Source organism: Mastacembelus armatus, chromosome 20, assembly GCF_900324485.2.
Source record: "Mastacembelus armatus chromosome 20, fMasArm1.2, whole genome shotgun sequence".
NCBI lineage: Eukaryota > Metazoa > Chordata > Actinopteri > Synbranchiformes > Mastacembelidae > Mastacembelus > Mastacembelus armatus.
Window position 1 is genome coordinate 12,006,009 of NC_046652.1, and position 23,807 is coordinate 12,029,815.

Sequence of the window (23,807 nt, forward strand, 5' to 3'; positions counted from 1 at the left end):
TTTTTATACGTTTAAAGAAGAATTTAAGTGAAAACTGAGTAGCACCAAAAGATCTGCTATGCCATGAACTGGCTCTGTGCCTGAAATGCTGCTAAACAAATAACACTTTCAGTTGTTGCCATCATCTAGAGCAATGCTGCAGCAGGATTACAGTGTGTCTTCCAGCCTTTAGAGCTCACTGTGTTGCCATTGGTTTCATTTACCTCCTGCACATCAGATAGCGGCATCTTTTCTGGTAACTTTAATCTGTCGATTCAAATTCAGCAGCCAAATGGGTTTTGCAGCCCCACCAAACAGACAAAGCTAATCGAATTACATACAGTATTGATCCTTTTTTTGGTTTTACAATAGTCAAAAAGTTTGAATTTGTCCTTTCATGACGTCATACTGCACTGTTTTTGTTGCCATAATAGGACTCAGTGAAACTGTAGATGAAAGCACTATATGACAGAGTTTTAGAAAAAGACATGATTTAATGGGCACACCAGTGATGGCCTGTTTCATTCAAATATACAGTATATGCAACTTTTAATGTGATGGTGCTGTTGATCTACAAAAGAAATTGTTACTGTGAAAACCAACTGATATCTGCAGGCGAGAGGTATGATTGAAGCCTTAAAGCACAAACATTTTTAGTGCTGTTTGTTTATGAGATTCTGTTAAATTGTAGTACTAGTGAAAGGGACATGTTCTGATTCAATGTTTTTCAGGGTGGATGAATGAATTGTACTTGTCCCAGTACACTGGGAAAGGATTTTTAAAAATCAAAACACAAAAACTGAGATGTATTAAAATATGCAATACAATAATAAGCCTGAAATGCATATAAGAATATAAGTAATCAAGATTGTCAATTGAATTCTTCATTAATTAACCCATAAAACCACAATGATTAAAGTTTTTGCTACAACTACAGATCTCTTAATTTTGCCAATAATTTGAAAAGACACCTTAATTTGCTTTTATATAAGCTACAGTAAGCATAAAAATCTGACTTTCCCTTTAAGTTATAGAATCATTTGAAATATTTCACAAATTATTTTAAGCCGATACTAATATTTTTACAAAGCAAATACTAAGCCAGCCACTTAAAAAAACTGCACTCTCCTTGTTAAATAATGTTTTTAAAATTAAAATGCCATAATTTGAAAAATCTCACTTAATCTAACGAAATAAACAAATTGCAAAGGGTTTAATCAACACAGTCCAGTTGTTGTCCTGTTGTTTTTACCCTGATTTTGTTCACACTTATTTAACTTATTTCTAACCAGGGATGGAGAAATTAGACTTAGCATGATGTTTTGTACACATTATGCTGAATTTCTTACTCCTCTCTTGTTTATAAGGTGTCTGTTAAATAAACAAAGCATTTAATTAAGAATTAGTTCATTAGTTAATTAAAAACAAATGTTTGTACGATTTAATGGCCACACCAGTTAGCCATACGATAACCTACTGTAGTTAACGCACTGTCTATGAGTTACTGAACTGAGATGGTAAACACTGGCAGTGAGGATTTAATAAAAGGGGAAGGAATCTAAATACAGTTCAAAATAAACTACAGAAATATTAGTTATTGCCATGCAGGGGATATATACATATTTACACACACACACACACACATAGAGAGAGAGAGAAAGAAAGCGACATTATGCAGTGGAGCACGGCAGTTATAAAACCAAAAATATAAAGCCTGATTTTATTTTAGTGTCCCCAATTTCCAGTTTACAAGGAGGAAATTGTTTTCAAACTCAAAGTGAACTCTGCTTACAATGACTGTTGTCAACTGTTTTTTTTTTTTCTTTTCTGTGTGCGGTATAGTACTGTCCTCTCCCACTCTTCCTCCAAGGTAGAAAAGAAGACATCAAACAACGCTCCTTATACATTTCTTCTTAAATGTACTGACTGAATGCGGTTGATGATTTGTGCTGAAAGCTATGGCTTAGAAGGAATGTAAAAAAAAAAAAAAAGCTTTGAAGATTTTACAGAGAAAACATAATGAGTGACAATCAGGGTTGATACATTTCAATAGGTCATTCATTATAGTATAAATGAGTCTTGTTGTTCTAACTGGGCTCATTTAATGGTTACAGATGTTTTTCAGGCAAGTAATTTTAGATCAAAAGATTGATACCCATCTGATATTAGAGAGGATAAGCCATGTAATAAATTGGTAAATTATCACAAACAGCCATTATAGTGTGGGCTTTTTTTTTTTCCTGTTAGACTGTACGTCACAGTTGGTTTTAAAAGCTGACGCCTACAGTAGTCTCACAGTTGGCAGCACTGAAATCATCAACAATAGACATAGTTGAAAAAACCTCGAAAATAAAAAAAGAGTGCCTTTTTCAGGTAGTTCGATGAATAGCTGGTTTATGCTTGAATATTTCACTTTAATGGCTCACTGCACATATCTGGATAAACGTGAGCTTATGCGCTAGAGTCTGACAGAAAGTACTGTCTTCCACTATGGTGATATTTTTACTTTGAAGCAAACATCCTAATAAAAATCTCACTTTCTATCATGGGATGTGTTTTAAAGGCTTTTACAGAATGAACGGATCATGGAAATTGAAAATTAGAGTCCTCCATTCTGGCCATAAAGCAGAATTAACAGGCTCTGGCCCTGGATGTGAACAATATAATAGAAAAGAAAAAAGCTAGGTGAAGCTGGAGAAGTTATCACCAGGCTGGTTGTAGAAGGACACCTAGATTATATCATCACCTCTTAGTCATGACAGTTTATATTACAGGTAGTTTAAAACACCAAGGTCAAAGGATGATTGTATGAAAGAGATCGCAGGTGATGTCTAAATCTCTATTACAGATTGATAGTTAAAATCACTCCACACAAGATGAGGCTATAAATTAACATTCAGTATGGACTTGACAGAGCACAGCTTTTAAAAGTTTATCCTTCTGCTGTCTTTTGCAGGTTGCTTGCTGTACAGTCTGAAATGAACAAACCCCATATTCTGACAATAATATCAGTGTGAATGTTAATACCAGCCAGGTGAGCAGGATGTCAAAAAATCTGATGAACACCCTGAAATTTGAATAGATTCTTTCTGCTTCATGAGGCTGTCATCTGCTACTCAATTTGCCCAGTATGTGTCCCGCCAATATTTGCCCATCTTCATTGACGTGATGGATCTGATCTTCACATCTTTTATTTATTCCCTGCAGCTGTGTACAAAACAGGTTTCCTAATCAATTCTGTATCTTGGGTGAGCAACTGTCATCTGCCAGTAATGAAAATAAATGTGGCATGCTTAATCTGAATGGGAACCAGGTATTCTTCAACCACTTGCATCTGGCTGTCAAATACAATATCCATTTCTGAGTGCACACACAATGCAAATTTGTTTATTTGGGGGGATTATGTCTTATAACTTATGACTGCATATGTTTTCAAATGAAGGACCATTTTCTGCTTGTAGAAATACAAATACATTTTGATCTGTAAAGAGATGACCAACTTCAAAACACAATATGTGACCTGAAAATTCAATGTAAATATATTTAAGCATGATGTTAATATTAAAGCACTACTTTTAAGTCTAGTAATGTTGCAATGCCTTCATAAGTATTCAAAGCTTCCACTGTTAAGTTGATTATATTCATGCACATTCACACCTGCTTCCTGCTGTTTCAGATAAGCAGGGATTATTGTTTTATTCAATTCATATTTATTTGCAATTGCAAAATGAAAATGAATTACAAGGCTTTTAATGGAAGAAACTAAAAGAAATTGCCGGCTGTTTTCTCTGTGTTTGACCACACCGTGTTAGAGGCACTATAAAGTCTACTTTTATTATACCTTTAATGTTCCTTTTTTTTTTGGTCATATTAATTACATGTTTTAACACTGAGGTCATGGTTAATAATGACACTCTACTGCGCTGTAATATTTTCAACAGGTTTTCTAATATTCTGAAGCTTCATGTGTATATATAGGGAGGAACAGTAAATTAGTAAAACTTCTTAACATAATGGAGTCCAGTTCAAGTTCATAACCTCAATAAAAAAAAACATATAATTTAACAAAAAACAGAACATTATGCGATTTGTCTCCTTTCATCTACTGATCATACTGTAATACACTGTTTTCTGGTCTTCCTAATTCCTAAAACCCCACTGGCAAGTACAGTCATGTCTCACCTATTCTCACCTCCTTACATTGGCTCCCTGTCACCTGTAGAGCTGACTTCTTTTAAGTTACAGAACTGTTCATGGTACTGCTCCCTCCTGTCTCTCTGACCTCATAACCTATTACTCTCTTTCTCTCTCGCCCTCTTCTTTCACAAAATGCAGGTTTTGACTATACCACCAGCAAGACAAAAGTCAGCCGATTTCCGAGCGTTCTCCCACAGAGCACCTTCTGTTTCAAATCTTTTAACTATGATCGTGTTGCTGTACTAATTTTACTATTCTTTTTACCAATTTTTATTATTTCAATCAACATATCAGTCATTTGTTAAGTGTGTTGAGAGTGCTGTGAAACTGAAGTTGAAGTGGAAGAATAACAATACTGTACAGGTGCACCTGTAATCCACAATGCACACATGGCTCCAAAACTAAGATTACAATTACAAAAATAATTTGGATCAACATTCCTAAATCCATCCATTCATCATCTATACCCGCTTATTCCTAACCAGGGTCCCAGGGATCTGCTGGAGCCTATCCCAGCTCTCTTTGGGTGAAAGGCAGGGGTCCACCCTGGACAGGTCACCAGTCCATCACAGGGCCACATAGAGACAAACAACCTCACACACTCACACTCACTCCTATGGGCAATTTAGAGTCACCAATCAACCTGACATACATGTTTTTGGACTGTGGGAGGAAACCAGAGTACCTGGAGAAAACCCACACAAGCTCAGGGAGAACATGCAAACTCCACACAGAAAGGCCCTGATGGGTTGCGAACCAAGGACCTTCTTGCTGTGAGGCAACAGTGCTCACCACAAATCCACCATGCTGCCCTCAACATTCATAAATCGTTTTTTTTTTAATTTCCAGAATTAAATCACTATTTCTCTCGCTCTCCTGCATGAGACAGCTGGATATAGGACTCATGAGTAGTAAATTCAAGCACTGTGGCCTTGGGTTGACATTACATTTTTTACGCTTGTAATGAGCCCTCAGACTGCTCCTTTGGCCCTTGGTTGAGCAGCAGGAGAGCTGTCACACCTCCAACTGTCCTCAAGCTCTCTTGTCTTTTATTTGACATCCCTGCCGTGATTAAAACAAAAGCCTTCAGAGATCCTTGGGCCAAAAGGTTTTTCTGTGTATGGACGAGCACTGCCTCTAATTACTTTAATTAATTAAATTCATGATTTCCTCTAAATTGAACCCATTCATCAGTGGTGCAGAGCTGTGACCATTAATGATTTAAAGACATCTATAAAGGAATTACTGAGGACAAGGGGTGCTTGGCCCTTCCCCATCCTTCACTTCTTTGGTAATTGCTTTGAGCAGATATTTACAAAGAGAAGCAATGCATTATTCTCCCATTGTTCTCACAATCTGTGATGAAGACCTTCACGGGAACTGGCAGAGTAAATAAAGTGGGACCCTGCTTCTTGGCGCTCGTGGTGTGAACACATCCTCCTCTGTGGTTGATGTACTGAGTTGCTGTCTTATCTCGGGTTGGACACGAGACTCTGAGCCCCTTGTACTCTAATCCTCTAGTTCCTTAAGCCTGAGCTCTGTACCCCCCGTTGACAGTCGGCTGTGTAATCCTTCAGAGATCTCGGCACCTGTGTTGTAAGCAAAGCACTGTTTCCCTTGGAACGACTCCCAGTGCTACTGTATGCTTGCTGAAATTTTCATTATAACTTTGAAGGTTGTAAAAAGAAAAGCCATATACACCTTTGTTTTCACTAATTTCCATCTGTATGGTAACACACGTTTGAGATATTGTGGTGATGCTGAAAGACAGAGATAGCTGTTTTTTTAGCGTTCTGTCTTTTTATGGAAAAGGACTTGCATTTAATGTATTGATGAATTTAAAGCAACTATAATGGGAAATTTTATATTAACAATTACTGTATATTTGAAAGCAGCTGTACAAAGTAATAAACATACAAAGAATTACTATCAGTCTCTGCAGCTCCTCTCAGCTTTAGACACTTTATGGCATTTTTCAGATAACTCTTTTGGTTTTCTGGCCCTCAGCTTTACTGTTTTACTCTCACTTTCATTGTGTTGCTTCCAACTGCTGCTCTAAATAGTTGATGAACAAAGACGAACATTTCCCACAGGAGTTAGCAGGCACCATAACTGAACTACAAGAAGAGTAAATATTAGGCGTTAATATAACAAGTGGGCTGAAAAATAACCCCAAATGAATCCTAATGTTGCTCCGTATCTGCTGAATGTGTGATTAAAAAGTTTGTTACATTACTTTAAATATGATCATATGTCAGTGTCACATTCACAATTTAATTCCAATGCCCCAGATTGGTCAAGAGTTATAAGTTACTGCAGATAAAAGAGGAGCATGTGCCTGATTTTAACTAAAAATGTCCCTTTAAGGAAATAAAGTAATAATAATGATAATGATAAATGCATTGAAATCCAGCACTCCCTCCACTACCTTTCCCCAATTACGACTTTATCATTTAATGATTATCTATATATAGATATATATATATATATCTATATATATAGAGAGACTATAGACAGACTATATATATATAAATTTGGATCTTGGATCATCCCAAATTGGCAAACACGGCACATTTCTGTTTTTTTCATATGTACAAAATTACTCTACGCTATAAAACGTGTGCATTTACTTCACTAACTCAAAAATGGATATATTAAGTTGCTCTTTCAAATATAAGCACCTCCTTAATGATGCATGTTGTGCCTTGTTTTGTTTATTTCTTATGTTTTATTGTGTAACTGTTGTAATATAAGCATAACTAAACAACTTGTACGTTCACTGTGATGGACTGCTATAACAACTTTCCTCTCAAAATGAGAATGCTTTGTGCAATAGCATGAGAACTAAAATTCATACCTTAAAAACATACATTTAAAACAGAAACATCTCAACAGACAAATTTCTAATCTCTGATTTCTAGTCTCCATCTCATCAGTCATAGCTGACATGTGATTAGACCACAGCTCCCAGCATACCTTGGAGTGTCTTGGGAACCCCTAGGAGGAGTTGGAGGAAATTAAGGATCTCTGGGCTGCACTGCTTACTATTGCTGCTGCAAGGTTGCACGATAATTGATGGTTAGAAATGTAGTTATTTCAAATATTTTTCAGACACACTTTCAGAAAGCAAACACCTGTTAGTACTGGCTACCATGAACTCTGAGCCCAATTTGTAGAAAGAATGCCTTTGGCCTTAAAGCCTTATTTAGACTTTAAGTTTGCTTGAGTGAGTTTTTAAACATGCGTCATCCATCAACATTTCTAAGCCTACAGGTCTGTATTGGCATATGTGAACTGATAAATATGTAAATTAAGGCACATCAGACCACATTACAATATACTGGGTACGGATGAATAAAACACCATCAAACACCATAGTCAAAGCATTTTTATGCTCAGCACCGCCCATTTCTTATTGACCAAAATGTATAATTTAGGCCTACATTTACAAAGTCATGTAACCTAAACCAGCTTTGATAAAATTATGACATAAGTTAATTTCTAAATCGTATAAGTTCAATATAAAAACCACATAGACTATGGCTTATCAACATGGAGGTCACTCTCCCATGCTCTAGCTGTGTTTGTCATACACCTGCAAAGGCCTCAGGATGTTGTTGTTGCTCATTTGCATTTACTTGCATTTGGCACTGAGAGTGATGTGTTCAAAACCTCGGAGGAAATCTTGACCATACAGACAGTTGAAGGCAGGGTCTGATGTTATTTCTTCACAAATGTATTTAAAATGCACAGACATAAGAAATATTCACAGGAATAAGTGTTAATGCGATCACTGAAATGTGAACAACTATATTAGTCTGTATAGTGTGTACAGCTGTATAGTGTTTACAGCCATGACAGTGGTGACGTATTTAAAAAGTTCAATGTCAAATGGTTGGCCCGACACTTTTCATCACTGCTATTTTTACAGCCATGTTTCATGCAGATATTCACAGTCCCTAGATAATGAGTTTTAATGTGGTGATCCTTAAAATTATTCTAATACATTTTTTTTAATGAAATTTTGCAACATGTAGGACCTACAGGTTGAACTGCCTTTACATTCGGCCTGGACATTAATAATCTCAAGAGGATGAAACACAATCATCTCTTGACCTTTCACTAAAATCTCCCTACATCTGCTGGATAGACTGGCACTACGTTTTGTACATCCATGGGTCCCAGAGGACGAATGAATCCTAATGACTGGTGATGCACTCATGTCTTATTTAACATCCACCATGAGGCTGACATTTATAATGTTGAGTCAAATGTCTGAAATTTTTAATTTGTTCAATAATTGTCAAGTAGTTTATTATTACATTCCTGCAAACTCATCATCCTTGGGGGCAGTTTGTTTTTATTCCTAATTAGAAAACACTAGTATTGTACCATAATGAATGTGGAAACTTTACCTGCTAAACATCAGCATCATGATCACTTTGAGTTAACATGCTCATCATGTTAGCATTTAGCTTAAAGCACTGCTGTACCTCAGTCCAGTCTCAGAGAACTCATAATGTGGCCTGAGATGTGTAGAGAGTGACGCCGAATGAAATGGAGTAGTATTGTGATGTTCATATAATAAGTTTCTAAGTTATCAACAGTCAGACCAGCTCGTTTTCTATTCTATACAAAGAATTAGTCTGGACTCTCAAGCTCCTGTGGCCTAGCTTTGGCCTTGCCTGATTGGTTACAAAGGTGAGGCTCTCTCAAAAACTTAACATCCATGCACCTCTGCAGGGCTGGGTCAGAGAAGCCTTTATGCACCTCGCCACATTAGGTTTTTGAGCGTATTTCAACTAAAAATATTACAAGCTTTAAAGGTTAAATAGCATCCCACTAGCATGTTCAGACTGGTATTTGATCAAAGTTAGAGAAGAAAAATCTGACAGCTAAATATACTTATAAGTCCACATTTTCTCGATGTTAAATTAATAATTCACCTTGACATGGTAATAAATTTCTGTTTGCTTTTAACCACTTTAATGCTTAAGGATGTAAATATATATCGCTTTCATTTTGATACTGGGCTGCTTCAAAAACATGCTTGCTGATTTCCTTCTTTCTTTCTTTCTCTCTTCATCAGGATTTCTTGTACTTTTTCATTATTTTATTTTCTGTATATCTTGATGAGTACTTTGAATCACTAAATGTGCTTCATGAATACATTTGCCCCAATTTGTCCAATGCACTCAGGGCATCATGGGAGTGATTTTTTTGTGTAAGTTTGTGGAAAAGTAAGGCAAAGGTATTTAAAAGTTCACAGACCTCAAGAGGAGAAAAATGCATGGGCTTATTAACCGGCATATACTATTAGTGAAAAGGACAAAGGAGCCAATAAACCTGCATGCTCTTGCTAAGGGATGCAGAAATCCAAGTAGTTTAACCTGAACCCCAACTGATGTGAAGCTCATATACAAGAACCTCATGTAGTTTAAATTGGGCCCAATGTGATTAGTGTGTATTGAGTCTTACAAAGTGAACATGCTGCATTAAAATTAATATTGCAAACTTCCTGATTCCCCTCATGACCTAAAGACTGAGAGAGATGAAGACAAATTCAGTGAGGTGGAAAATTATCAAATGCAGATGTCGGAGTGAGGGTGAGTCAAAGCATGTGAGAGAGAGAGAGCTGAAAGAAGCATAAAGGGTGAGCATGAAAATGAAGAGAAAATATCAAAATCAGAGGACCTGTTATGGGACTATTAGACAAATGATGAGACTTACCTAAAGGTGACATCTCTGGAACACCTGCCAAATATGGCCCGTCAAGAAACTTAGGCTCATTATCATTGATGTCCTGGACCTTGACCACAAACTCAGACTTGGGCTCGACAGGTAAATTGGTGAGTCGGTCTACAGCTTGGGCTTGAAGGGTGTAGTAGGCCTGTGCTTCCCGATCAAGACGCTTTGTGGCATGGATGTCTCCTGTGTTCTCATCAATTGTGAAGATGGAGGTGGCACCCTCACCAGATAGCACATACTTCACCTTGCCATCTCCTTTGTCCACATCTGAGTGTAGCTGTTGGAAAAAAAAAAACATCAGCATGAGTGTTGGGATTGGCAAATAATGATTACACAAGTTTGACTGATAGTTCATATTACCTATTCAATGATAACAAACTAATCTGACTGCTGGATTTTAAACTTGCTGCATTTCAGCACATTTTATGTCACTCATCCTATTCATCTAATAAAGTATAAATATCTTACATCTCATAAATACTACTAAAATATGTAAATATTATATCAAATATTTATTACTTTCACCATGTATATTTTTATGCCAGAATGTTATGTTCAGTGCGCACAGACAACACATGCAAAACAGCAAAATAAGCAAATGGACATTATGTTTATTGGACAAACTTCCAAACTGGATCAAAAGATCAAAGCATGCACCATTTGCACATGAATAAATTATGTTACAAAACCCCATCATGATTTGCATTTTACTACAAATAACAGAATAAAATTAAATTTTGTCATTTAGTGTAATGCCACTTTGATTTTGCTAAATAATATAATAGTTATTACAAATGATCAAACTAACATTTTTTCCATGAAAACCTCCAGCAATATCTAACTCACATAAGAAAACAAAGCAGCTATAACAAAATGAGTTTAGGTTGGCTGTAAAAGCAACTTATGACAACTTATAGTTACAATTTATTGATGGACAAGCTCTGGAGGCCATAATTATAGTGACAGAAGCAAATCAGAACATCAAGCGACCCAGTCCACACAGGGATGATGGATAGCAGGAGACTGCTATTTCCTGTTTCAAACTGATAGTTATTATTTCTTTTAACCAGAACCATTGCATAACCTTAAATATGTTTATTATTGCAACCACAGTGTCATGGACCCTTTAACCTTAACAATATTCATTTTAAATTAACCACAATCTAAGTCTAAACAAGATGTTTTCATGCCTCAACCTATAAGCAAACCATGACACTTATAAAAACAGCTATTTATTTTTGTTAACATAATTACAACGAAGGTATTAGATAGTCTGCGACAGACTGGTGACCTGTCTAGGGTGTACCCCTGCCTTCCACCCGAGAGAGAGCTGGGATAGGCTCCAGCGGATCCCCGTGACCCTGAACAGGAAAAGCGGGTATAGAAGATGGATGGATGGATGGATGGTATTAGATAGTAGGGACAAGCAACCTATACGGTTGTTTAGGTTGAAGGACTTGTTGGACTGAATCAGTGGAACATTAATTTACCACACAGATGTGTATTTTGCATTTTTCTCTGTTCTGCAATTAGAAATGTCAAGTTAAACTGAATCCACAGGAAACATTTATCTGCATTTTTGCCAAAGATTTAATGCAAATCTTTCAAAAAGTGCTTATAATGTTGCACTGGGATACCATTTCTTCCAGTGGAGATGCTTTACTGGATAGCTGGCATCTGTGTTTAACCATACCGATGTTGGGTGTACAGTGGATACATAGTTCTTTGCCCAAAGGTGGTGAAGAATCCAGTATTCAGACCACCACTTAAATATCAGTGAGTGATTGCTCTGCTGAGTGAAAGACTTAGTGATCCAAATTGCTCTTCTTTTCATCTATTTTCACTCTCTTAGAAATAAGAAGAGCACAGACAGTTTGGTAGATGTGAATGTTATCTCAGTGACATGCTGTATGACATCTAGCTGCTGAAAGAAAATTTTCAATATTTCCCTCTTGGTGCCACTTGTATAGAAGCAGCAAGAATAGCTATGAGTTTATCCAGTACTGAAACCAAAAAACATTGTGAAGGTTTTTTATTTGTCCTCATATGAGCAATATCAAGCTCTGATGCCATGTGCCAAGAGTTATGTTGTCAAATCAGTTCTTTTTAATATCCAAATACACCATCCTCAACATTAGTAATATACAAGTTCGTATAAGTTCATATCTTCAAATTCTTTGGCTAAACACATTATAAAGAACTTTATGGAAAGATTTTTGTTTCCTGAATTAGCTAGAACAGGCAAAGATATTAAAAGAAGTTGTTAAAATGTTCCGTAGACATACATAAAGGTCAAGAAAGAAGTCAGACATTTATATCAGGGAACCTTTGTAGTCATTACAACAACACTCTGCGTATGACAGAGGTCTAATCTCAGAAGAACAAGTCATAAGTTTAAGGATGACATCTTAAAACATCAACTCAAAGAAGTACCTTCAAAAGTAACCTTTGAACAACTCTAAAGAAAGAAGACTTGAAGCTTTGTGGAGCATTAAAATTAACATGACAAGTAACCAACCTTGAATAATCCCATTTGACATCAGAGCTGTCTGCTAGCCATCAACCCCCACACTGTGCTAAACATCACAGTAATCAGAGAAATTGTCTTAGCGGAGGCCATTACTGGTATTTAAAAATTGATAGACCATTTTCACCGTTTACTATTAATCTTCATCACCTCCAAGAAAAACACCTCAATTAACAGAGAAGAAGATGCGTTACAGGCATTTAGTGGATTTTTTTTTTCAGGGAATGTTTTTCCCTCATTCTCTGTATTTCATGCCTGTAATAAAATTGCTCTTTTCAACCACCTGCTTTACCTGCTTACTCACGACCTAACCTTTCTCCAAACAGAGACAACTACTTTCTGTAAAATATCAAGTACAACCATCACACAGCATTCGGAGCATGACCACTTCCTGAAACATGCTTCTTAAATTTTTATTGTCGCATTTCCAATCCAAACAAACTATTCCACCGATCATCAGATATACTGATGCTTCCTTTCATACTGAATAAATGTAATATCAATATTGTTTGTTTGAATAAATGTTTCATATTGAATTACTGGAGATTGCACTATGTCGTTTGATGTACCTTTTCTGAGAAACGTGATCTTTTTGGTAGATATACATGACTGATTTTGCAGAAGAAAATATATCTGTCATTTATTTTTCATGAATCAAAGCCTTGTTTATGGAAATTAACTAACTTCATGTGCAATGTGTTGCATTTTAAATCACAACTCAATAAGAATCTTTGACCACAACATTTTTCAAATAGCAGGCTGGGAATAATAAATCACAATACCTAGGAGGCAACATTTGACCCAGCTGACTTTTTGAAAAATAAAACAGAAACTTACTTCACAGCAATATCAGGTCATTGTATTGCTTTTTGTCATGTTCTTATTCTCCAAATATTGTTTCAATAAATTGATCACAGAGATAGTTTTCTTGACAACATACTCTATGAAGTTAGAACAGGGTAAACAATTCTTTAAATCCCCTTGGAGTTTCAGTCCTGTTAAAGCCAATTGTTAATTATATTTTTCTTTTTGTGTATGTTCAGATTTAAGTTGTCACCCACTCTGTCAGATGAGGATTGGTAAATTGATTTAATTATTAAGCCAGAAGCTATAGAAAATGCATCCAATCCACTGAGGATAGCTGGAACTTGGTGTTCATATTAAAAAGTGTCATTCATTTCTTATTCTCTGTGCATTGTTAAAGTTGTATAGATTCAACATCTCTGTTGCTCCTACAATGAGAAGGGAGCAATTGGGCAGCCTTGTCTTATACCCATGTTAAGTTCAAGATGTTTTGACATCCCCACAGAGAGTAATGCTACTGTTGATTTTTTTGTATGAAGTATGGCCCATTAGTTTGAAACATACTCGATTCAAACTGACGTGAAGCTTTATACATTATAGAAATTCAAGGAAAGAATAAGTGCTCCTTCTTCAATAAGATATGAGTAGTCTAACATATCCAATACTGAGTGGATATTATTAGAGATAAATCAACCCTGCAGTTAATCCCTTCTAAATAGGGAGTCGGTCTGTTGGCACATAAAGGAGTTAATAACCTATAATCAGAGTTTAATAATCTATTTTTTCTCCAGTTATCTAGGTGAAGAAACTCTGCTGGTTTTGGGTAACATAATAACAATAGGGTCTTGTTCCATGGTTTCTGATAACTCACCTGTTATTAAAGTTTCTTTAAGGACAGAAAAATGTGGCTCTCTTCTACAGTTTATTTCAAAAGTGCATTACAGACCTCAGAATTCAAAGATGGGTAATATAAATTTAGATAAACGTCCAAAATATGAGTTCACAGTTTATCATCTGAAATAGTAATATTATTTATATGGAGTCTCTGAATCTTTTTGAGGTCTCACATTATTTTTCTGTGAACTAAAAAATAGCAATTTTTTTAACTTATATTCTCGTAATTTGACTCTTGATCCGATAAATACCCCTCTTTGATATGCATTCTGTTTAATTTTCTTAATGTTCATTCATTGTACTTTCATAATTTTTTTTTACTTTTAATTGTTATTCATCATCCTAATTGGAAAATAGACATTTGTTTTTAGGTTTTTCCCATGCAGTTATATCAGTCAGAACTTTGTGTTTTTGTATATATTATAATATATTGATGAATTATGTTGAGGACAACAGTTTACGTTCCAATAATTTGGAGTACATTTTGGCCTTTTTGGAATCTAATTATAGTGGGAAAACATCAGCATGGTTGGTTAGAGGGGCTGGAGAAACAACAAGAGTAAATTAAAGAAGCCAAAGAGTATGAGCTCAGCCATAGACCTGTCCTTGATTTCTGTACCATAAAATCATTGAACCAAGTAAATGAATTGTTTGAGTGCATTTAAAGAAATATAAAAAGGATTAGCAATGACAAATTACTAAAAAAAGTATAAATGATTGGGCTAATAAATTTGCAGTTTTTTTCTTGAGGGAAACTCTAACAGTGATAAATTTGGAGCACTGTTAAAATCTCCTTCAATAATAAGCATAGTAGAGAGAAACTTCTGTGTAATTTAAAGAATCTTATTGGCTAAAAAGGATTGCATTTGTTGCACAGTTACTGAATCTCTAAATATTACCCAGCAGAAAAATCATCGTCACATTGCACCACAGCCAGCTACCCTCTGAGGAAAAATTAGATTCAACAACTTTTCCTTTGAAATTCCTTTCAAATGGAGCACAGCGAGAGGCAAGCGGCTATGGTGGGTGCTCCATGTGCAGGTGAATAACTTGCGATGCTGGTGTTCCGGGTCCGGCTGGTGGTTTCGCCTGTTCATGCATGCCTTTGAATCCTTATAGGTTGATGCCCTTTGGTGTGGGTTTCTTTGGTTTCTCTCAGGGCTTCTTTTGACTCGCTTTCATCATAATTCCCAGCTATCAATTTACTACTGACCAGACTAACTGGATAGCTCAGTGGTAAGGTAACTACCTTAATTACATGAAATCTGTAGTCACTTAAAATCAGTGGCATGGGTCACATTTAGTGAGACAAGGCCTAAGATCTATGTGTGCATCATGGTGTACATCAGTCAGTGTAATGTAACCAGATGAGCTATTAGAGCACCTGGTATCATTTTACCCAAAACTGTATCATACAGATGCAGAACATGCTGCTTGCTGCAACACACACACACAGACACACACACAGACACACACACAGACACACACACACGCTGAAAGTACAGTCCAAATCTCTCCTTTTTTCCTTTCCATACACATCTGTCATCAGATTTCATTTTAAGTTACTGTATTGGAAATTTAATGAAACTGTCTTCTACTAAAACTTCAAATGTCCACCCTTCATAACTGCACTTGACAATGTTGCTAGTGCTATCCATGCAAACTGGCTAAGACTGATGTTGTTACCTTGCTATGATTTGATTGGTGTGAAGCCAAAAGGAGGCTGGTCATACTCCAGAGCAATCACAGTTTGGCGGAGGCATGATGATTGCTTAGTCTTTCAAATTTTTATTTTACCAATGGATGCCATCTTCTGCCTGGCCTTCTTGTGGACTTGACATTATTGGTAGGAGTGCAATACAGTGTTTCACCACACTTTCATTTAGAGGGTGGCTGTTTCACTGATTGCAAAAATGCTCACTTAGAAATAGGGAAGACTGAAGTATTACCCAAACTGCTCAAAATGCTAACTTAAGAATGAAGCCGCAGGTTCATCCAGAGTAGAACATTTAGTATAATGGGGCATTTCAGCACATTCTGTCTTTGTTTGGGTAGCCGGGCACTAAATTTTGCACAAAAGAAGCTGCACCAGTGAGAAGATGCTTCAACGCTGTTGGCTCCCCTGTGTCCAGTTCTCCTGCATGTTGGTCAGTTGTATGGGTCACATTATTGATACAATAAAGGTCCAGCCACTGGAAGCTTCCTATGGGTCAAATTTGAGGGTCAAACAAAGTAGTTGTCTTTTAGCTTGAAGAATTGTCTGTTTTTACATGTTCAGTCTTGTCAGTAAATTCAACTTTATATATGAAATTGGCCTACCTTGAGGCAAAGACCTGCCCTCTCCCTGTTAGAGTGCTGACTCGGGGCTCCAAGTTAGAAAAAGTCACACTACTTGAAAACATTGTGAAGCTACCAATTATTGAAAAGATTATACTTTATCGTATTTTTGAAAACATAATTAAATGAGTATGTGCATATTGTGTACAGTGTTTTTCAATTAAGTATTGGCCTTGCTTGTCATTTATTGCATAGAGCAATGACAAAAGCCTATTGTTCAGCATTTCTTTTTATATTACAGTGTACTCAGACAGGATTATTGTTGAGATTCTTCTTTCAATTTATCTCTAAATGTCAACATCTCATTATAGGATAAATAACAATGGTATTTTAGGTTCCAAGCCAGTGCTGCAGGGGTGGAGAATGATTAGGTCAATATTATATTGGTGGTGCTGAAGGAGTACATGCTGAACAGTGGATATAACACCAAAGGTCTTTTATTAATGGCATCCATCAGCCGGCTGATGGATGCCATGTTATGGGGCACAGTGATTGCATTGGATGTGTCCTCAAGCCTCAGCATGCATACATCTCCTCTCTTATGGAGCTCACCATGTTTATTTACCATTTTCTGCTGTCACAAAAAACCTTGAGGTAAACAGTCGTGGCGAGAGTCAACATTTAATTTTGAGGAAGCCATGCATGGCAGTTTCTTTCTGGTAAATGCCATGGACAAGGAAGACCAGACTGACAGGCCACAAAGCATGCAAAATGGGTCAGGGGTCAAGCACAATATGTGTTCTTTTCAGTGAACTATTTGGTTTGCTTCATTTCCCACTCTGCCAGGCTGCAGAAAGACACATTGGTGCAGCAAGTGGCTTTGCAGATTCAGATTCCATCTCTAAATCTCATCAACACTAAGGACTACATAAAATATGTATAGCTTGACAGGGCTTATTAAAAGTATACCCTGGTCAAATACTTTCCTCTCTCATTAATCTAACCCATTTTAAAACCGTCACTCCTCATTTTCAGGTGGTATTTGAAGTTTCAACTCTTATTACTTTTATTGAGCACCATAGTTGCTTCACTTGCAAAAATGTAAATACTCTGCTGTAATTCGTTTTTTTTTTTTTTTTTTTGCTTCCCTTGAGCTGAGTGCAACACAGCATGCAGCATGGTGGTGTAGCTCAAAGGCACTCCCAGGGATTGTGAAGGCGGGGTGGGATCTGAACACAAACCCTTCTGAAATCAGTGCCGACACTTATCATCACTTTGTATGCAGGCAGTTCTCCAGGGACCAGCCTGTTAGCTTTGTGTTTGCTTGTTTATCTTGTAGCAAGGGAGAAGAGTAAAAAGGCATGAAAGAACTCATAACAACCCACTGATACATGCTTGTCCTACCACTAGAAACGTACTGCACAATGTGCCCAAATTGTTCTAGTGTTTGAATTTGTTGGTTTTGCTACATGAAAAATCATGTTGCATGGTGTGTAAATCTGTTTTGTTGCTCTTAATGCCCATTTGGCTTGGCTCTGTACAACTGTGGAAGTATGAAAATACAGAAGCAAAAAAAAAAAAGAAAAAGAAACAATGGAAAAAAATATAGAAATGAAAAGGCTAAAACCCCAGAGCACTTATTTTAAGCTTTATATTTGGGTCCTTCTTGTAGAGAGTACAATTTTTTGTATTCACTAGACAATACAAAGCCTATACCAGCAAGAAACCAGTGAGCAATCCTGGATCTAGTACACTAAAACATTCTCTGCCACTGCTCACGAGCCCTTAATCAACAATCCCCCTCATGATATTTCACTGAGCAGTTTGAACGGCAGGACTTAGCAGGGCCTGTACAAGAAAGGTAGACGTATAAAAGTCATTACATCCAACAGAAATCATGAAATTTCTCGCGAATATACTGAACATTTAACATGTGCCATATGTAAAGCCACCAGGGTCTCAGCGCCTACTTGAGCTCAAACAAATAAGGCCAACACAAGGAGCAAATAAGGGTCATTCTACAGCAGAAAAGAGCTAAAAATGTAGAAGGGAGCTTCAGTGCAGCTGTCACTGACATCAGCTCCCGACATGCTTGGCCCTTCATCTATTTACTCAGCCACGTTCTGGTGAGTAGCCATGGTGCTCTGCTCTGAGAGAAGCTCAGCCGCTCTTCTTTCATTTCAAACTGGGAGGTAGAGAATTAGTGATCACCATGGAGAAACTGTTAGCTATCACACAGGGGTGTGCAGATGCATGGAGCCTGTACACATAGGCTTATTGTTAGTCTCCATATATTTAACAACTTTTTAACCCCTACTGATCCCTTCTCATCGCTAATATATATTCTATATTTGTATGTTTTTGTGTGTCATGCAATCTGTGAACATAAATGCAAATATTCACACACACAAAAATAGCTTTTAATTGTTATTTAGCTTTTGAGAAAAGATGGTAATTAGGTAATTTCAAAATCTGGATTTAATCATTTACATGACTTGAGGTGTTAGAATCAGATGAAATGTAATTATTGTGAGAATTTATTTTTAATTTTAGTTCCAGGTTAAAGCCTCCATCAGAGTTGAAATGTTATTTTGAATAATAAAATCTAGTTATTTTGCTTTTGTTACAATTTCTAAAAGTAGGAATTCTATTTTCTAGTCAAAATAAGCAGATTCCAAATAAGTCGAGGACAATTTGTTAACAGCTAAATTCATGCAAATGTCTTGACAGCAGGTACAAAGCAAGTGCAGGTAGCTATTTTTTATGGATAAATATGACAATAGGCTGTATACAGCAGGGATAAGGGTGGGTTCACTGCCTTGACGTGGCATCTGTTCACATAAGATAATCAGCTTTCAATCAAAGTCAGAAATTAAATTACTGTTTTTTTATTTTATATTTCTAGGATTCTGGCTGACATTTGCACACTTTGTCTCTATCAGACAGTGGCAGTGTGTATCAGCACCTGCTGGTTCAGTTATAGTATCAGAGAGATGATGGCTCTTTTTCCTGATGGGAAAAATTATTCTTTGTATTTTTATAAGAATGAGACTTAAGAGTTTCAACCTACACAAAAAATGTATATACACTATACACATATTAATCTAAGAATGTATTAAATCAGTCAATCATGTTTATGTCAATATTTTTACATTGAACCAAATGCTAACATGAATGTGGGTGTTAGTTACAAGTGTTCATACACTGGTGCTTAATATAACAGTGAACAATGATGTACTCTTTGCCTGCAGTGCACAAGCGGCTGGTGCTTCTGAAGCAATCAGCACTGAAAGAAAACGGAACAGCCTGTGTGTTGTGTGGTGAAAGGGCTGAATCAGATAATAGTTTTTAGAAGTAATCACTAATTGATTGATGATTATCCATTGTTAGATACTGTGAAAAATAACAGATATACAGGAGGTATTAGAGATAGAGGTATTAAAAGTAGGAAAATTAAATTTGTTGGACAGAAGTAACCATCAAGACCAATGTGAAGCTAGAAATAATCAGAATCTGAATCTGAAACAGGTTTATTGTCAAGTGGGTTTCCACAAACCAAGGAGTCTGTCTTGGCAAACATTAAGAGAAATTTTTGCCATAAAATCTATGCAAAAAATATAAACATATATTAAAAAAAAAAGAACTGCACAGCGTACACACAATGACACGGGTCGCCTGATGTGGTGCAAATGTATATAATGTGCAAAGTGTGCAGAAGCTTTCATTAATGTAACACATCACGTGCATGTGTCCCCATGGGGATGCAATGAAAGACTGTCAGTGGGGCCATGAACTTTGTTTATGAGAGCAGCTGCCATGCGCAGCTGTAGCATCAATGCTACAAAGCACAAAACTACTACAAATACATACATACAGAGAAAACCTTAGTTGTTATACAGAAAGAAATACAATATCTACTATATCAGAGCTGCTAATCTACTGACCATCATGAACTTTCAAGTACATTTCTAATGTGACTAAAATTTACCCAATTTAGGATACTTTATGACAGCAAGACAGTGATTGAAGTAGCTCTTGAACACACAGACATTTTAATTAAAGACATGCAGGAGTGCTTCCCAGGACTTAAAGTCTGGTGCCCCACTGCCTGTTCTGCCTTACACCATGCCGATTTGTCATCCACATCAATGAAAGTAATCAAGCTAGCAATCATGGCAAGCTTTCCTTTTATTTTTTTTTATTTCGCGTTTGTGTGTTTCTGTGTATGTGGTGGTCAGCTGCCCTCATCACAGAGCTGAACATAAATGAAAGACAAGAATAGGTATCCCTTTCAAAGTATTACGAGGAAGGAAATCAAGGTTCTTTTGTCACAGAAAGCCTCCTAGATATGCTCATCTCATTGTGACAACTTCTTTTTTATGCTCAACTGAGTAAAAACTACAACTGTCAGTTTGCTGATCGGCAAATCTAAATGAAAAAGTGAGCAATGAGAAGGAAAAAGGATTTCCATATCAGATATTTGCATGCAACACTAACATTTGTTATTCCTCTTGTCTTCAAGACAAACTGAAAGTGAAGATGCATTGCACAAAACTGGACAAAGAAGCAGAAAAAGCATCAGAAACCCTGACAAGGATAAACATAGCTACACAACTTTTCATCAGTGCGAAGGTTACTACGTTTAACCTATTAATTCCTGGTTACATGGTCTCTCATTGACTGCAATTACACGTGTACGCACTTTTTTTTCTCAGAATAACCAGGACTATTTAAAAATTAAGATTTATCTCATGGGCATAGTTGCAGTCAAAGTTCAAGATGTAGAATAAAAATGGCAGATCAGTAAAACAACTAATCTGTAAGATTCATGAGGTTTTTGCCTCTTCAACAATATATAAAATAGATTAAAACTGACCATTATTTTACCCAGACAGGGGTCCGTAGTATGATGTATTATAGGCAATAAATAACAGAGGGAACTATTTAGCAAAATCTTTACAGGTTTTTTTTTTTTTTTCCTAGGAGCACAAACAAATATTGGTACTCATATGTTGTATCACATGTTGGATTGCCATACAAACACAGATGGCAAAGAGATAGACCACTTGGTTTGTATGCAAACCAAGGTGATACTGCCACTGTCCTACATGATGAATGATGACAAAAAATGACAGAAAAAAATAAAATAAAATAAACAAAACAAAAAAACACATATAAACCTGGAGGGGAAAGACCTGAGTTTTATTGCCAGACACAAAAACAGTGCAAGGCGCTACAATGGTCTATAAATATCACTTATATCACAATATTACTGTTCTGAACCTCTGGTCCCAGGCTCAGACTCCATCTCATCCTGTGTTACAACCCACTGAAACGCTGTGTTCCTGTAAAATTCCCATTCACTATACTCCTTTTGACACACTGTATTCCAGCATCACAAGTGGCTATTTGAAGTGGGAAGCTGAAACTCAAACTGTGACATTTGCTTGGGTCAACTTATCTGCTGTTGTACTAACATACAGTATTTAATTAATGCATATACTGCATGTGTGTCAGGGGTATTATACCTGTATATGTAAACTCAACCTAAAGCAAAGATAAAATTGGACCATGTTCTAGCCATTGTGGAAGATAGAAGATTAAAATATTTTATTTGTCATAAATCATAGGCTGATACAATGTGCTATGAATTGCTACCATTATTCTCTAGTGAAAACATAAAGAATAATTGGGAAAAAAACAGAAAAACCTGGAATTGCAGGACAGGATTTGCAGGTTTGTACAGACAGAACAATTTCTATCTAGAAGTGCATAAATAATGGATATTCATAAAGCAATAAAACACTTTTGCACTTGTGTGTGACCTTCCTTCAGGTCAAAATGAAATGATCATCTCTTGATGTTTCATGATGCAAATGGTGCATTGTGGATATACAAATTAGTTTTGAAATCTTGAGACTAAGTGACTTGTGGTTGAATAAGGTTAGCTTCACCTTGTTGTGGTTATCTGCAGAAAAGAGTTGTTGGCAACATATGAGGAGAAAAACCACAAGATTTCTCTTTGTCATGGGCTCACAAAAACAGCAGTCCATAGTCCAGTTTGTGCAGTTTCTAAAAAATTAAAATGTTCCTCAAGTTTAGAAAACGCTTCACTCTGCCAACAAAATCCCTTCCAAAGTGGATGCTTTCCATCTGTCTTGCAGATGCTCATCATTGGCTGTCATATGAAAAAACAAATTCTGGCACTTTGTTAAAATGCCTTAAAATGCTTTTTCAGATGCTAAAACTGTAGATCTACTTTTTGTGCATGGATAACATTAACATAACTGTAGTAATTTAGATATTGTTATATATTCTTTAGAAATTCAGATGCATGCAACATAACTGGATTATTTGCTGCTCAAGTCTTCCAAGCCATCTAAAAAGCGTTTTTTTCAGTTCTCCTGACTGATAATGGAGGGCAGCTCCCAGACATTTAAAACCCTGCAGGTGGTTTGGGGTTGTTAAGATTACATGCGAGGTCGCATAGCACTCATGAGAGTCGTCAGAATCACGTTAATTAAACTGTGAAGTCGTGTGCAGCTGCCTGGGAAGGGATTTTGGAACAGCAGTCCAAGAAGTTAATAATTAACAGAACTCAACTGTACAGGGATGATTGAGCCATCCAGTACAGTTTTAGTTTTAGCTCATTTAGTAGCAGCATGGGTTTACAAATGTCTGTCTGTTGTCAGGCCAACTTTGGTCCAGAATAAAAAAGATCTCAAGAACTATTGAATAATAAGCATTTTGTTCATGCATTTATTGTTCCCAGAAAAGAAATCCTACTGACTTTGGTGATCTTCTGGGTTATCCTTTAGCATTTGAAAGCCAAACTAAGAAAAGAAACAGATCTCTAATGTTAACATTTTAATGTTAAAATTGGACGTCAGTCAGGGGCAAGGGTGAATGCTAATTTTCCTCATTGCTAATTTTCTAATTTTCCCAGCTTGGTGATCTCTTTTATCACCACTAGCAAAACAGTTTTCATATATACTGCAAAATGTCTCTATTGGATGAACTGGCAAGATTTTTATCTAGGTATTAATGGACCCAGAAGACAAATCCTTACAACTCCCAAAACATTTTCTCTACCACAACTATGTAGATTTTAGTAAAATGTATCATGAACTATGGGATAGATTTTCACTACATTTAAAAAAATTCATGTTTCCCTCTCAAAGTATTGTAATACATCATGAGGTCAATTTTTTATTTATTCAGTAATAATCTAATGGCATAGGCTAGTTTGTGTTTAGTCCTATTGTGTGTTTAGTTCTTTGTCAAACTCCTGGACACCTAAAACATTTGCTGGCCAGGTTTATACACTGGGTCTCATTCTAACCCTAACCCTAACCCCAAAGTATACATACTAAGTAAGAGT

General features: G+C 36.4%; 1 protein-coding gene across 3 annotated transcripts in view; it reads right to left on the reverse strand.

Annotated features, from left to right (window-relative positions):
- Positions 1-23,807, reverse strand: part of LOC113121524 (cadherin-7) — a 95,877-nt gene that overhangs the window by 48,543 nt on the left and 23,527 nt on the right. For all 3 annotated transcript variants that reach the window (XM_026292100.1, XM_026292101.1, XM_026292102.1), the window contains exon 2: positions 9,907-10,201. In XM_026292100.1, the coding sequence (XP_026147885.1) occupies positions 9,907-10,201 (295 nt within the window). The remainder of the gene's footprint in view (positions 1-9,906; positions 10,202-23,807) is intronic.